Genomic DNA, 16,183 nt, shown 5'->3' with positions numbered 1-16,183 from the left:
CTGCTAAGTGTCAGGTACATTCACACTCATAGTGAGCCGACGTCTAACAATTTTTGAATTTTTTTTAAAAACGATAAATTATTTAAAAATTGAACTTACAGTTTTTTTAATTTTCTACATGTGCATACTTCAGTTTTTTTTGTAATTGATTTATTGATAAAAAAAAATCGAAAATTAATAATTGTCTGTTAACTTCAGGATCTTGTAAAATCATTAGGATTCGAGTAACTGCTTCATCTGCATCATCATCAGGTACTTGTTTAATTTAAATTACTGTATTTAACTATGGATAAAAAATGTCTTTTTTTTTGTGTTAAAAGTCTGAGAAAATTTCAGGAATTGCAACTTATCCATTTAAGATTAAAACTTAATTTTAGTTTCAAATTTCATGAGCGCGAACTTAGCAGACATCAGAAAAATTTAAAATTATAAATAAACAGAGTAAATAATAAATAAAATTGAATTTAAAAAAAATGCGCATTTACAAAATTTCAAAATTAATAAGTACATTTTTTATAAATATTTTTTAAAAATTATTTACCCTATTTATTTATAACTTTAAATGTGTCTGATGTCTGCTACATTCACTCATTCAAATTTCCGCGGGATCAGTAACATGTGACGCCGCTTTTAAACCAACGTCATCTGTTTTTCAGAACAATAACTTTTTATAAAATTTAATGACTTTCTATTTCATTACAGAATCATCAGATATGCGAAATATTTCTTATTAAATATATTTAGCTCATGGAAAAAGGAGCTGTCAACTTTAACTATCATATAATTTTATGTCAGCGGATTAGTTGTGGTACTGACAGTCGTAACTATTGATAACAGTAGTTTGAGTAATAATAATAACAACAGTAATATTAATAATAACAATAATATATAGAGCGTAAAATATAATTAACAGAACAGGGGCGTGAACAAAAACACAATTGAATTTGTAACACCGTGATATTGAATGTCAATTGGTGATCAATGACAAACACTTGTAATCTGGGTAACCTCTACCACAAGGAGTTATCCGCTGTTCGTCTTACCCACTTACGCTGTTATTGTAATTTAAATTCAAATTTAAATTTTCATTTTAATTGTCAGTGTAATTATTATTTAATAACGAGGATTTATCACCTCGAACGATAGTCCGAGTAATCGCGTGATGCCATGAGTGAGGAGGACGATGGAGATGAAAGCGAAACAAGGTCTCGTGAGAGACTTGGATTTAACTCTCCAACCTCGACCGGCACCACGTTACAAAGTCTGGCTTCCTCTGGCAACTCAACAGGTAATTAGTCCTCGATTTATTTTATTTACTTATCAATATCATCATCATTATTATGATTATCATCATTTACAGCTGCGCCTGAGGAGCCTCTATCAAATAATCGGCTACAATTTGGAGACAGATAAAAATTTTGAGACATGTTGGTTCTACTTTACGCTACATCGTTCAAGTATGTCCTCGCCACTGTACACTAGTGAACCAATTGACCACATCAGTCCTAAATGGTCATCTTTAGAAGTGCCTACTTTACATGCTACTGGTCTTTCTACTGCCAATGGTAATTTAAATTATTATTTTTACATGGGAACTCAACCTGGATAACTTTTGTCTGTCAGTGCTCTGATAGCCACCATAACTTCAAGCTACGGCCGGAATCTGAAGTCAACTTAACAGCAAAAGTTGGAGAGGAAAAGTTGCGGTTAAGTTGACAGTAGATTGTCTGTAACTTGAATTCAAATGTTACTGTCAGATAATGACGTTAAGTTGATTGAAAGTTTAACTTCAAATTGACGGCAAATTTTTCTGTCAAATTGCATTCAGTTTACGGGTGTAGATTTACATCAACTTGCGCGCAAGTATTGTCCAGCTAAGACTTGCCAGAAACTTGTCACTGGACACTGCACTTGACACTGCAGAAACTTGCTGAGCAAAGTGTGGCTATCAAGTTGACATCTTTGGGAAAGGGAGGGTTAAAATTTATCTGACAGCCAAAGTTACTCAGGTTGACTGCTGCAGTAGTTTATAAATAAATGAATTATACTGATGTATTTAAAATTAAACAGAAATAGTTCTACGACTGTGGAGAAGAACAGTAGCCAATGATCCAACAACCGACGTGACAGTATTCACCTGGGGAATATCTTTCACAGGTTTAGTTTATATGGGACCTAAGCTCTCTAATAATTTAGAATCAATGCTTCGAAAAAATTCATTGATCTTCCACCTGTACGGTGGATTTTTTGTACCATCGTATTGCCTTCTTCACCCACCAGAGTTCCGCAGGTATTTATATATGAGTGTAAATAACTCGGAGATCTGTGACAGCTATACCGTAAGCAAACTGAGCAACCTGAGGAACTTGATGCAGTCGTTGAAGCAACGGACTGAAAGCGCCCAGGCTCTCAGAGACAGAATAGCATCGGGAGAGAGTCTCGAGCCGAAGTTCAAGCAGACGACACTGAATCGGCTGCTTCAGCCGAAGCGAATGAGCAAGGAGAAGAAGGCTGAGATTATAAAGATACGAAAAGAGCTGGAGATTGCCAAGTTTAGAACAAAATTATTAGAACAAGAGAGAATAAGAAAAGTTGGGGAGCTAAGGGCGCTGAACCAACGGCATCTTAGTATTATGGAAGAGAATCAAGATCTAGGCTCGCTGCTGATGGAACGTTATCGTGAGCTCAATAAAGACATTGAGCGGCTGCGTGACTGGAGGCAGAGCCACATACAGATGCGCGAATGCTTCGTTCAGACGTCAGCACAACTGGCTTACCGTCGACGTCAACTCATATCGGATTTGAATTTAATTTACCCAATAAGACAAGAGTCCGAGCGCAAGTTTACGATAAATAATGTACATTTACCAGACAGCGAGGAACTGGATACCGTCAATGACATCCAGTCTGCTGTTGGACTCGGCTTTGTCTGTCATGCTACTCAAATAATTGCCAACATCCTCAATGTACCCACGAGATATCCGATTATTCACAGCGGCTCGCGCAGTAGGATACTAGACCATATTACTGACAATTATCCGTCAAAAGACCGGCGGTCGCCGTTGTTCGCGAGGAGTAAAGACAAAGTTCAGTTTAATTATGGTGTCTATCTGCTAAATAAAAATATTGCTCAGCTGAGATGGTACTGTGGTCTTCCTACTTCCGATTTACGCACTACCCTGTCTAACTTAGCTTCGCTGATGAACTTGAAACCTGGACAGTCGTTGGATAATTCCAAGAGAACTTTTTCAGGGTCGTCACTGGACACGGACAATAGCAACGGTAAGCAGCACAACGTATCGCTGACTCCGCCGTTTCAGAAAATAATAATCGACAAGGAGTTGAAGCTTCTCCATCGGCCGATGAGGACAATAAGTCAGTTTAAAAATTCTAAAACAACTTTGAGCTCATCTTTAGATCAGGGATTAGACAAACCGACGCCCGCCTTGGTACTGGGTACGGAGACAAAACGAATTTGTAAGTCTGAAGAAAGTGCTATTGATGACAAAACATTGTCGTTGTTTCGAGACAGGCTGAGTCATAGCAGCGAGGAGAATGTTTTTATGGACGATAAAGGCAGCAGAGTTTGCAGGAGGTTCAACAAAGAATCTTTGTCCTCAACTAGAACAATAGAAACTGATATTGAGATAACGATACCCACCTCTGTGTGTTGCAATGCCAAGTATGAAGACTCAAATTCCCGGCAGAGGAGTTCTAATTCTATAAGCAGCTGTGAAATGGCTCTGAGCAGCTCGACGACTGAGGTTGATAGACGCAGTGGTAATCCAGGTGATAAAATAAACGGCGGTGAGTGTCACTCGCTGGTCGAGGTACTCGAGGCCACGTTGATGCGATCTGTCAACAATAGTCTGAGTCATCAGCACAATTATCAGCAGTACCGGCATACTGATGACGAGCATTCAAACAGTGCAATGTCGAGCGCGAGTTCGAGCTCAGCATTTGAGAAGACTGAAAACGAGAGGAGCCAGGAGACTCTTACGTACTTCAATGATAAGAAAGACGTCAATGGTTTAGTTGGTGATATTATTAATAGTAGCGAAACTCTTTCTAGTTCCGCTGTGTCGCTGGATGACACTGGAACTGGGAACTCATGTCAGAGGGTACAGACTAGGTCTGATGTTGCTTCTAGTTGTCCTGAAAGTGCTAAGTCATTTTACGATGACAGGTAAGTTATTTTTTTTTTAAATTGTTATTTTATAAATATATTGATAAGTTGTTTCTTTAAATTATTCCAGTGACGTGGTGACACAAAGAAACTGGAGAACTGAGTCCAATCCTAGCTTGGAGACATCAGCAGGGTACGAACAAGTAAGTTATTTTGAATGAAATTTATCTGTTAGCGATGGATACGACACTGGATAGTTCACGGAAAGATCAGAACCCAACTGGTTACTGTTCTGCACCTGACTCAGTGTGGTGCTGCACCACAGCCGAGCATTTTCCAGCCGTCCTGAGTCGGATGCGGAACAGTGACCAGTCGGGTTCCAATCTTTCCCTCGCAGATTTGAATCACGGTGGAAACACGGTGGGTTTGTTCCATTTTACCACTGTGATTACGCGGTGTATCCACCATGATTCCACGGTGGCTTTACCACCGTGTATACACGGTGTTTTCACTGTGATTACGTGGTGGATACAGCGTGAAACCACGGTGGTGAAGTAGCACAAAGCCACCGCGTAATCACAGTGGGAACACCGTGTATACACAGTGGTCAAGCCACCGTGGAATCACGGTGGATACACCGCGTAATCACGGTGGATACACTGTGTATACCCGGTGGTAAAATGGAACAAACCCACCGTGTAACCACGGTGGATCCACGGTGTTTACACTTCCACAGTGTTTCCACCGTGATTCAAATCTGTGAGGGTTCCGTGTTGGTTATCAAAAATAATTGGAGCCATGCTTGTGCATAAACACAAAATTTATTTAGAATGATAATAATTATGCGTTGATGATGTCCAGGTAAAAAACAGAGGAACTGTATCAGTTTCAACGTCTCAATCTCAGCCAAATAGAGTACAAGAAGTGATAAATGACTATCGTACGTCTTCAGAATTGATAGATTCAATACGACGAAGCTCGGAAAATGTGTTCGCGAGGACCGAGGCGTTAGCAAGTAAAAAAACAAGTTTCAAAGTCATGAAGCCACGTTCTTAGGTACATTTTTAAATGCATTCACACTAGAAATGTTTAGTTAATAAAATAATATTAATATTAAAAAATATATATTTAATTGTTTTTATTTTTTATTTTTATTTTTATTTAAAATTCAAATTTTATTTATTTTACGCAGGTCACTATGTTTTGAATTTATACATGTTTATAATTAAATTTTAAAAAATATATTTTTACCACGTAATCACGTGCGATTAAATTGTCAACGAGTTTAAATTTTATTAATTCCATTATGTACGAAAATTAGTCATCAACTTTTTGTAAATATAAATTATTTTTTCTTGTACAGACACGTGAGAAATTTAAAACGTGTCTTTAATTTATCCTGTTGTATAATTATTGATATTTATTTATAAATGATGATAATTAATATAATTAAAACAGTAATTTTATTATTTATTTTGACTATTTACAAGCTATTAATATAATCGGACGTTATTTTCCTAATCACTAATTTTATAATTAAACTTCTAAATCTGTTTCCTGATATCTCTCTTCAAGTTTTAATTGTTTAGATTTTTTTAAATTACTAATTTTGCGCATTATTTATCATTAGCTGCAAAAAATGTTCTCTTAAATTTTTAAAATTTTTTATTTTTATATTTATTTGATTTAAATATTCTACGATTTATAGACTTTATTAAATAACTGATAGTAAATTATTTTTTAAAGAAAAATTAAAACAAAAAACATGATAAATATGATCGAATATTAAACCAAACTTGATCATGTATGAATTGATATCTGAAACAGACTAAAATTTTTTTCAATCAAACCAAAGATTTGTAAAAAAAAATTTTTAAATCCGATAAAAACAATTTTTATTAATTGCAAAAAAAACACGTACTATGTTACCGTTAATTAAATACAAAAACTTATCAATAAATGAATTAAAAACAATGAATATAAAATTAATTTCATCACGATTCTGTTGAATGTGAGTTTGAGTTTGTAAAAAAAAATGGATCCAATGCTTGATAATATTTATTTGTACAGAAAAAAAATATTTCTGAGCAACAAAATTTAAATCGACCCCAGGAATTTTCTTGCATTATAAATCGAAATCAAAAATTTTTTTGCATAATCTAGAAACTTTTTCTAGTCCTAAGAAAATTTGAATTTTCAGTTCATAATGCAAATATTTCTTGCGTCGAGAAATTTTTTTTCTGTGTACCTTAAAAAAAATCTTATAAATTATTTAAAATCTCATGCCATTAATCTCATTAAGAGTTGATGTGATTGAGTAAAGTTATTCAAAAATTTGAATATCTATTTAGGAGTATCAACTCCAACAAGACTGGCACTGACTTCCCACAAATTTTTAGCGACATCATCTTTCAAAATTTTTTTTGAGTCATAAATTTTACAGTCCCGGTAAAGTAATCCTGTTTCATCTGATAAGGAAGCATCTGTTGCGCAGTGTAAAACTGTTTGTGCGCCCTATTGTTTCAATAAAAAGGTCATCATTACTACAATAATCTTTACTATTATTATTATTAATTAATAAATTAATTACCTGGTGAGCAGTTCGTAGAAATAGAAGAGCCACCGGGGAAAATATTATGTAATGGAACCAACTACGTTTGACATTACGGAACAGTCCCGTGTAAGTAAATCCCGGACAAACCATATAAACATTAACTCCAGAGCCTTCTAAACGTCTGGCCAACTCTTTTGCAAAATAAGCGTTCGCTAATTTTGAATTGCAGTAGCCAGGATTCATGCGACCTTTTGCAGGCAGACCTTTTTCCCCATTTAAATTTGAAAAGTCAATAGTTCCGGACTCCAACAGTTTCGACGTAACAATTACTATCCTAGAGGTTTAATTAAATATTTAATGAAATAATCCAAGTGATTAATTATCTAGAGTAAATACCAAATACCTGCTGGGAGCTGATACTTTCAGTCTTTCCAAAAGTAAGTTCGTAAGGAGGAAATGTCCCAAATGATTTACACCAAAATGAATTTCAAAACCATCTCTGGTCATCGAACGATCTCTCAATGGCACGTAGACTCCAGCATTATTTATCAAGCAGTGGATTTCCGGAAAATCATCAAGTACTTGCTGAGCAAATTTGCGTATTGATGCCAGCGAAGCCAAGTCCAGTTGCATGGGAATCTAAAAATTTATTTATTTAATTATTATGATTATTGTAAAATAATAAATAAGTATTTAAGTTACCGCTAATTACCATTTCACCAGTTGATATATTTTTACGTATCTGTAAAATAACATCCCGCGCATTGTCCATATCTCTGCATGCCAATATAACACGAGCTTGTCGCCGGGCAAGTTCACGAACAGTTTCCTTGCCGATGCCAGAATTAGCACCGGTTACAAGATAAACTTTTCCATGTAAACTGCTCGTGTCTTTACATTTTCCCCAGGTTAGCTCACGGCATTTCCTCAACAATCCCATTATCACAATTATTGGGAACAAGATGTAGCAAAATGAAGGCATGATTATAATTACGAGTAATTATTTATTTGAAATATATATTTATTTTACCACATAGACATCAACGGCCAGTCTGATAACCACAAGTTTATTTTCGAAATAATGATGACTGATATTTTGATATTTTTCAGTGATTGTCATGCGCGTTAAATTATTCAATTATTTCATTGTTGTAAGTGATGAATAATACACGCAGATTTTAAACAACAAATGTATGAGTAATTAATGTGAGTTTGGTAAAATGAAAATTATTCGCAGAATAATTAAAAATATAAATATAGACTTTTTTTGGACATCTGCGGACTCGAACAAGAACTCGGTATCAGGATGTTGGAGTAACAGTTGATAAGCGTGTATTCTTTATTTTTTATGAGAGCATTTGGAAATAATTTAGCTCTGGATCCAGCTAAGTGATGGCATATAGCGAGAGCTAGAGCTGGAGTATTTCCGAATGCACCCTAGTTAATATAATTATTGATAAAAATGATTTTTAATAAAATGATTAAATTTCAATTTTGAACTTTCGCGCCAAGTTGCCGCTACTGCGCGTCGCTGGATTCGGCGTTCAAATTTTTGCTAGAGTGGGGGCGGTCGATGAATCGCGAATCGATTGTTTTGTATCAACTGGCGGTTCGATAGCGGCAGTCAGTATCATCGAAAATGGCAGCAGTAGTCCAGATCCTTCTTTACGTTTGAATTAAAACACAGTATTGCAGTTACGTCGTGTAATTATCCATTAAATTTGTTACTCATAGTTATTGTTTAATTAAATTGTGCAAAATGTCTGTGGTGTCGTTAAGTGTTAAGTGTTCAGTGGCAGTCCAAAGTGTTGCTGATAGCTGATGCTGATAACTTCCAAGTTCCTGAGCAAAATCATCTGGCATCGTCTGGTGGGAAATAGCAGTTAAGTGACGTATTTTAGCTGCAATACACTTGGAGCAATTTAATTTAAATCTCCAAGTGTATTCGGACACCCTTCTGCACATTATTTCCCCGCCAAGGTTTGTTCAAACACTCAAGTGTTTTTTTTTTAATATTTTAAATATTTTTCTATCATATTCTGCCGCCATTTTATTTTGACAGACGATTTTTAATTTTTCTCCAGTTTCTAATAATTTATTCTTCAAATATTCAAATTTACCGCGCAAGTAATCAGAATAATTAATAAAAATAAAAAATTTCTAGTATACTTTTTAAGTCTAGGTGCATTCGGAAATGCACCCACAGTCACACTCATCTAAAAACTTCAGGGTCATATCAAAATAGGGACTTTTCAAAAACAGTTTAAAATTTGCCGCGCTCGTATAAACATTTTTTTGAATTACTCCTCAACCGCAAGATGTCACGCCACCTGCTGTTAGTTCTCCAGGTCAGTTGTCGAGGAAAGCAGCGCCAAGGAGTGTTGCTGGCGCGAGTTGTTCGATAAAAATCAGTCGTTGTCGAGGGGCTGTTTTGGTGTGGTCGCTAAGTAAACTCAGTGTTCGTGCGATTATTTTTTTTCATCAGTGACTTTTAAATCAGTGATTAACCACCAGTGGTTCCCGTTTTCACGAGTGATTCATCAGGGTAAGTACTTGAACCAAAACTCTTCCTCGGGTACTCCATCACAATCTCTCTTGTCCGTCTATTGGACTTTACCAAAACGTCAATAAATAAACATATATATTTAATAAACACTCGTCCTCAGCGGCCGTGAGAAAAAAAAATGTACGTACTAGTCTTCAGGATCAGCTGTATCCTTCATTTTGATATCAGAATGACCCAGAATCAAAATTGGCGGGTTGTCAGGGTTAATTTAAAAACCATAATAGAGTAAAAAAAAAATGAATCCTTAAGTTGCACCTGGCAAGCTCAGCCGGTTTAAATAAAAAAACGGTCGATTACTCGGTGGTCGAGGCCAAGGTTAATGCCAGGATCTTGATAATCTTAAATGTATTCGCTAATAAACTCAGCAACCTCCGATACCTGATTGATTTAAAATAAAATAACCTGACGTATAATTTTCAGCAATTGACGTTGATCCATCATCTTGATAATTCAAAGTAAAGTGCCGGGACACTTAATATGCAGAGTATGGAGAGCTAGTAGAAAATTAATTGCTAATGAAGATGAATTGTTGATGATGGAAGACAATAGAGACAACTGTTTCCGAGACACGACTTGTTGGCTCCTTATACGGATTCAAAACTTAATTGAGTTTCTCCAGTCTCCTGTCTCCTGTCTCCTGTCTGTCTCTCAACTTAAATCGGAGCATCATCCGTAAATCCCCGTCTAGTGTATCAATTATTGACGATTAGCTGGATTTGAATCGAAGGGCGTCGAACGTTGATCTCATGCGGGATTATACTTTGCTGGTTTAGTGCTTTTAGCTCATAATAACATAACACAGCAAAACCGCAGTGTTTAATGCGACATAATAGCTCGAATCCATGATAGATTATAGGGTTTTAACGTGTATACACATGTGAACACGAGCATGACACTTCGGACGTTTAACTGTCGTCGTCACCATCGTCGTCGTAGTTCCCGTGCTTGCGGCCGCTTTATTGAGTCCCGAGCCGTAATTCAATTTCAGCACGACTACGTCACCTCTCATCACCGGCATTCCATTTGTTCTCCCACTCTCAACACGGTATCACTAATTCTGATTAAATAAAATTATTCAAATCGCTTACTTGTACTCTTCACTTGTTCAAAATTATTTCAGCTGCATGTGTCTGTGAAGTGGAAAGAAAATTTTAAACTCCAAGCCGCCAAATAAAATAAATCTTGAGGAAAACGCCACCGGACCTCTTTCTCACACTCAAAAAAATAAACGGGACTCCGTAAAAAATCGGGAGTGAATTTGGAGTGATTGCGAATTTTATTTCAATCCGAATTCACTCGGAGTTTCGGAGTTTTTATAAAAAATCACTCCGCATACGGAGTAAATAGATGATCCTGAAGTTAGCAGACAATTAAAAATTTTAGGATTTTATTTTGAACAATTAAGTTTGAAAAAAAAAAGAAACTGAAAAAATGCACATGTAGAAAATTAAAAAGACTATAAGTGCAATTTTTTTAAATATTTTTTTTTTTGATAATTTTTCGTTTTTTAAAAAATCCAAAAATTATTAGACGTCGGCTAACTTCAGGATCATGTAAATAGAGAGTTTGTTTCTTCGGTGGAATGATTTCGGAGTGGTTTGGATTTTATTTCAATCCGAATTCACTCCGATTTCAAGTTTTAATATTAAACTAATCTACTCTTCGGAGTAAATTTCACTCTGAGGGGGTTAAATAAATAAATAGTCATCCGCTCCACATTCACTCCGAATTATTCTGTTGCATTCGTAGAGTAAATGAGGATTTTAAAAAAAATTTCTTGGATACGAATTAGAATTTTTGAAAATACGAAATTTTTAACCCCAGTTAAGGCTTCAAAAAAAGCTAAAGACTCTATTTTAGGTTTCCGGTGTTTGTCCAAAATTAAACTGAATTAAAAATCGGTTGACGTTACCCCTAAGTAAAGAAAATACTTTTATTACACAGATTAAATCTCAGGCGATTACAAATTGGTTGCACAAACCAAAATTCCACGGAAGTTAAATTAACATGAATGACAACCGCAGGAATTTGTGACCCGGCGCGGATTTGTCTAGTGCTCAAAAGCATCTCTCAACTTCAGTCATGAGTCTTAACTTCACTTGCACCATATTCCTCTTTACTTGGATTGCTTGTTAAACCCTCGGCGTCTCAGTCGGTTCCGAGATCTTATTACCTGCAACCAACGCAAGTTAACTTTGCTTTACTTAGTGTACTTTTCATCTTGGATTACATTGACCCACGGTTGTTTTATAACCGCGGAAGTCATATCATTTTTTATTTATTTATTTATACTTCCTCATTACTGGATGTTTATCATCTCCCCACCGTCTCTGTAATCACATACCAATTACCACACTCACCATTTTATTTAATTTTTATCGCTAATCGTATTATTATTTACATGCTCAATCATACTATTTATTTACTCGTTAACGATAATAACGTTTAGGAAAATCACCCAAGCGATTTTTACATCCGCGTAATGGAATAATACGTGGATGACAATACAAATAAAACATATACTGCGTATATTTTTTTAAATAATTATAACATTTTATTATCACTGTTATTATTACATCCCGGCATCCTTGACGCTTATATCGTCGTGTCAATCTCCATGTATATCTTGTTCTTGTACCTATCATACATACTTACGCTTATATTATGTCTTCATGCATATATATATTTATATAAAGAGCTTACGTCATCGTCAAAGCAACGATACCGAGACACGAAATTACTTTTACCCAAGTAAAGCTAAAGAAATTTTATGTACAGAGACTTAAGACGAAAGATACTATAACTGCTTATATTCTTCTTTTTCTTCATATTTTTTAGAGATGAGAGAAAAAATATAAACGTTTCGCTACAGAGTTTCTTCGAATCTAGTAGTAAAGTTTGAAGAGCATAACCGCGGAATAGATGATAGAAAAAAAGTATATCAAGATACATAAACTGAAAAGTATATAATATATATATATATATATATATATATATATATATAATGAAAATACAATTTATATAGTTACGGTGGTCGCGTTCTTAGCGTACACCTCCTTCGCGTCTCGCTCTCTTTATTTTCTTCATTTGTATCTACATTACTTATGATAAATAAGTATGTACTTTTTAAAAATCTTTAACTTTATAAATCTGTTTTATATCATTTTTATTTACTTCCCGTAATATATAACACTGATCAGCGCTTTGAGTATCAGTATTTTTTATTTTACGTCACGGATCCGTTCATCCGCAATTACGCGCCTTTTATTTGAACCGCTTTCAATTGAGATGTTGCTATCATGACTATTTTATTTCTCATTCAATTTATTTTGCTAAGTAAATTATGTAGAAAATATAATAGCATAATTGATAGTAATAGTATGTTCATACGGTGAACTAAATCAGTTTAGTCATTAGGTCAATCGATGAGGACTTGTTCCAGTTTTTATCACTTAGAATCTGCATCTGACCTATGTACGTATAACAAAAGCTTTACTTTTAAATTAGTGCGCTCTTTTCAGACATAACTTTTGACCCTGGTGTAAGTTAATGTCACTTTTTTTAACATCAAAAATACAGTGACCTCTTATACTAGACAATGTCACCGACACTGTTTAAGTTTTTTCTCATGCATCATTTAAAATTTTTAAAAATTATTCACCCACAGAAAAAGAAGGATTTCTCGGCTCAAAAAATTTTTTGGCATAAGAAAATTTTTGTTTTCACTTCATAGTGCAGAATTTTTTTTTCTGTGCATTAATTATTTAAAGTTATCCTCTGAACTAACTCTCGTATTCCGACTCGATACAACTTTTGGCGGAAAAAAATTGAACATCATTTTGTTGAAAGTTACAAATATTTAATAATTGAGTACAACTTTTAAAAATACCGAAACAAAAATTGAAGCGCATTGAGATAAAGTTTTCCATACTGAAAAAGTTTCATAACCGGAGTAAAAGTGGATCTCTATCTCGAGATTGATACTATATTTGATATCTCTATATATATAGACGGACTCTTGAGGCTGCTGGTTCTTTAAAACCTTATCCTATCGACAGCCGCGAGTACAAGTGTTTTATTATACCTCAGCAAACCAATACATGTCCGATATAACTAAACAGTACACAAGCGCAGTACTTTTATGTACTGGGTACTCTTTTGCGCTTGCACACTTGAGTGTGTAATATAGCTGCCATTTCCTCAGGGTACTCTTTATATTTTTAATACTTGTACTTGTTTGCTTGTCTGTTATCGGATATGTGATACCGTATAGCAGCACGTGGTTTTAATATTTCTTCAACATCTAATACAATATTATTATAATGTCATGCAACTAGGCCGTGCGATGTGCATCATTTTTACCTTGACATTTTAACGTACCATGACTGATTATTTCGGCGGTTATCAGAATCTAGAGCATGACTAATCGGTCTATTCTCAAATCATTTTATTCAATATTTCATTAATTTTTATTTTAAAAATCGGTCTGTCAGTTGACCCTGCGAGCCAGCCCCAAAACTTCCCGCTGTTTTCGAGAAGAACCTCGAAAACACTGTTGTGAATACATTTTCGAGCTCTTCGAGCTCGAAAATACTTTTGTTTGCTGTTGTTTTCGAAAAAAAAACGTTTTTCACTATTTTTTTTCAAACGAATAAACCGATTGAGACGGTTGAGGTGGCAATCGACGCATTTTATCAAGTTCCAAAGCTGATCAAATTTTGAATTCGATTTATTGAGTCGTTTTTGAGATATTTCAAAAAAAATAAAAAAAATTTTTTTTTTGAATTCTTTCGACAACGGTTTCTCTTGAACGAATGAACCGATTTTGATGGTTGAGGTGGCATTCGACGCGGTTTATAAAGCTCTAGAGCCCAGTCCATTTTGGAATCAATCCATTGAGCACATTAAAAGTTATCCAAAAAAAACATTTTTGAAAAAATTTTATTTTTGGAATATCTCTGAACGAGCCCTACCGATCAAGCTCAATTTCTCATGGCTTCAAGATATTGACAATCCGCATCGATTGACACCTTAAAGTTCAAAATCGGTTCATCCGTTCAAAAGATACAGGTATTTACATCCGTACGTACGTACATACATACATACACTCGGACATCATCTTGAAATTAGTCAGAATAGCTTCCTAGGACCTCAAAACGTCGATATCTGATGGAAATTCGATTTTCGTAAATCGGACCGAAACCAATGACTTCCCGTTTTTTTGAAAATTTACAATTTTCTTAGCGGGAAGTTAAAAAAAACACATTCGTTCGTGTCAACTATTTTTTTAAACTTTTTAAATAAAATAACGGAGTCATAAGTCATGTGGGAAGATTCTGGAGCCCAAAGCTCATATGTTTAAAACATGGATTAGTTTTTTAAAATATTTTTTACTCTGTCTTTATGATCCCGTACGTGTTCCGGTGGGTAAACTTAACTTTGTTATTCCGAAACCGCAGCAGAGCGTGAGGAGACGACGTCATCGACACGTGTGTGATGCTGGCGACAAATAATAATGCACGTTCTTTCTCTCAGGATTATTTAGGAGTACTAGCATGTAGAGTTGACACATGATGAGAGGACTGGAGGATTCAGACTAGACTGAGTTGGGTCACGTTAATGAAAAAAATACATATATGTATATATATATATTTTTTTTTCCTGTTGCAAAATAACTTTCGTTTTACCTACAAGTCGCGTCGTAACGTTTTTTTTTATTTGTTAATTAAAAAGCTCAAGTAAATTTAATTACGTTCAATACTCGAAAAAATTGCGTGGACTTTTTTTGCGTGGCGCTACTCCATTTTCGGTGGGTCAAAAACCACATGGAGAATTTTCAGTTTAAACTCTTTAGTGTTTCCACTCTTTGTTTTTCCTCATTCCACGAATTTTATTGCCGGCCCAGCGCCAAAATCGATCAAGCCTCTACTCGGTTCGCTGGTCAACGCGAGTAGAGCACCAGCATCTGCAAGAGATATTTCTGGCTTCTCTACACTCTGTTCTCGTTCGCGTCACTCTTTTCACGTACGTTTGTGAACCCTCTTCGTAATGCACGAAACGTATTTCGCCTCTTTTGCTGTCCGAATTTAAATAAAATAAAAAAATGTATGCACAGTAAAATAAAATGATCATATTGGAAATTCGATTTTCCCTCATAGAAATTACTTTTACCGTTAGCTAAAAATTTTGAGTACTCGATGCGAGGGATAAACAAAATGAGAATAATATTTTCTTATCAACTCGGGGCTCGGGTGAATGCACGGGCAATGTCGCTACCGGAAATGAGATATTTGGAACGTCAGACGGAATTAATGGGAACAAAACTCGCCGCGGAAACTAAAAATCCTCTGGGTCAACTCGTTAACTTTTTATTTAATGATAAATGTACTCGGACAAATTTTTTAAAATTAAGTAACTGAAGTAACTCTTCATTTAATTTACAGTATTTAGGAAAATTCAAATTTATTTTTCAGAGTTTGGCCATTTTCCGATACATATTTTATTTACATACGACGAAAAGTTATGTGATGCCTTCCGCTGATAAGATTTTAGATATTTATTATTAATATTCATTATTTATGAGAGGATATTTTAATTGCGAAATCTGTTAACGTCAAAACCAAAAATAAACTGCGAGCTTAAATTGTTTGCTAGACTAAAGTATGATACATAGACGTAAATATATATGTGTATGTACATATTTATATACGTGTGTGTGTGTCCATGACACAACTATACACAGGTATGGCTTTCCCCGGAGGTGATAAGGTTGTTCACTAGACCAGAATTTTAGCCGAGAGCGTTAAATTTTTATGATCTCCGCTGGGAATCTCTCAGTCGTTAAATTTAAAAAAAAATCTAAATAAAAAAAAAAATCTATAACCGTCAAATAGCATTCTCAGGGATTTTTTTACACAATTAAATTCTATTAAATTAT

The 16,183-nt window shown here is 35.0% G+C and overlaps 3 protein-coding genes across 4 annotated transcripts in view; 2 read left to right on the top strand and 1 right to left on the bottom strand.

The window, feature by feature from the left end:
- The first annotated feature begins 730 nt into the window (after positions 1-730).
- Positions 731-5,666, top strand: LOC130663502 (UV radiation resistance-associated gene protein). Its single transcript, XM_057462757.1, has 5 exons — positions 731-1,288; positions 1,361-1,565; positions 2,071-4,186; positions 4,257-4,329; positions 4,988-5,666. The coding sequence occupies exons 1-5, from the start codon at positions 1,184-1,186 to the stop codon at positions 5,180-5,182; spliced, it is 2,694 nt and encodes an 897-aa protein (XP_057318740.1). The 5' UTR covers positions 731-1,183; the 3' UTR covers positions 5,183-5,666.
- A 363-nt stretch (positions 5,667-6,029) lies between these two features.
- On the bottom strand, positions 6,030-7,950 carry LOC130663503 (retinol dehydrogenase 11-like). The gene is made up of 4 exons (XM_057462758.1): positions 7,393-7,950; positions 7,084-7,319; positions 6,717-7,014; positions 6,030-6,640 (listed from the first exon to the last, which is right to left on the bottom strand). The coding sequence occupies exons 1-4, from the start codon at positions 7,660-7,662 to the stop codon at positions 6,470-6,472; spliced, it is 975 nt and encodes a 324-aa protein (XP_057318741.1). The 5' UTR covers positions 7,663-7,950; the 3' UTR covers positions 6,030-6,469.
- Positions 7,951-9,042: 1,092 nt separating this feature from the next.
- Positions 9,043-16,183, top strand: part of LOC130663501 (uncharacterized) — a 32,126-nt gene continuing 24,985 nt past the window's right edge. For both annotated transcript variants that reach the window (XM_057462756.1, XM_057462755.1), the window contains exon 1: positions 9,043-9,225. The gene's annotated coding sequence lies outside the window, so the exon portion shown is untranslated. The remainder of the gene's footprint in view (positions 9,226-16,183) is intronic.

This window comes from Microplitis mediator, chromosome 2 (genome assembly GCF_029852145.1).
Source record: "Microplitis mediator isolate UGA2020A chromosome 2, iyMicMedi2.1, whole genome shotgun sequence".
Lineage (NCBI taxonomy): Eukaryota > Metazoa > Arthropoda > Insecta > Hymenoptera > Braconidae > Microplitis > Microplitis mediator.
Note: the sequence above shows the minus strand (reverse complement) of the source record. Positions and strands in the feature narration are given on the sequence as shown.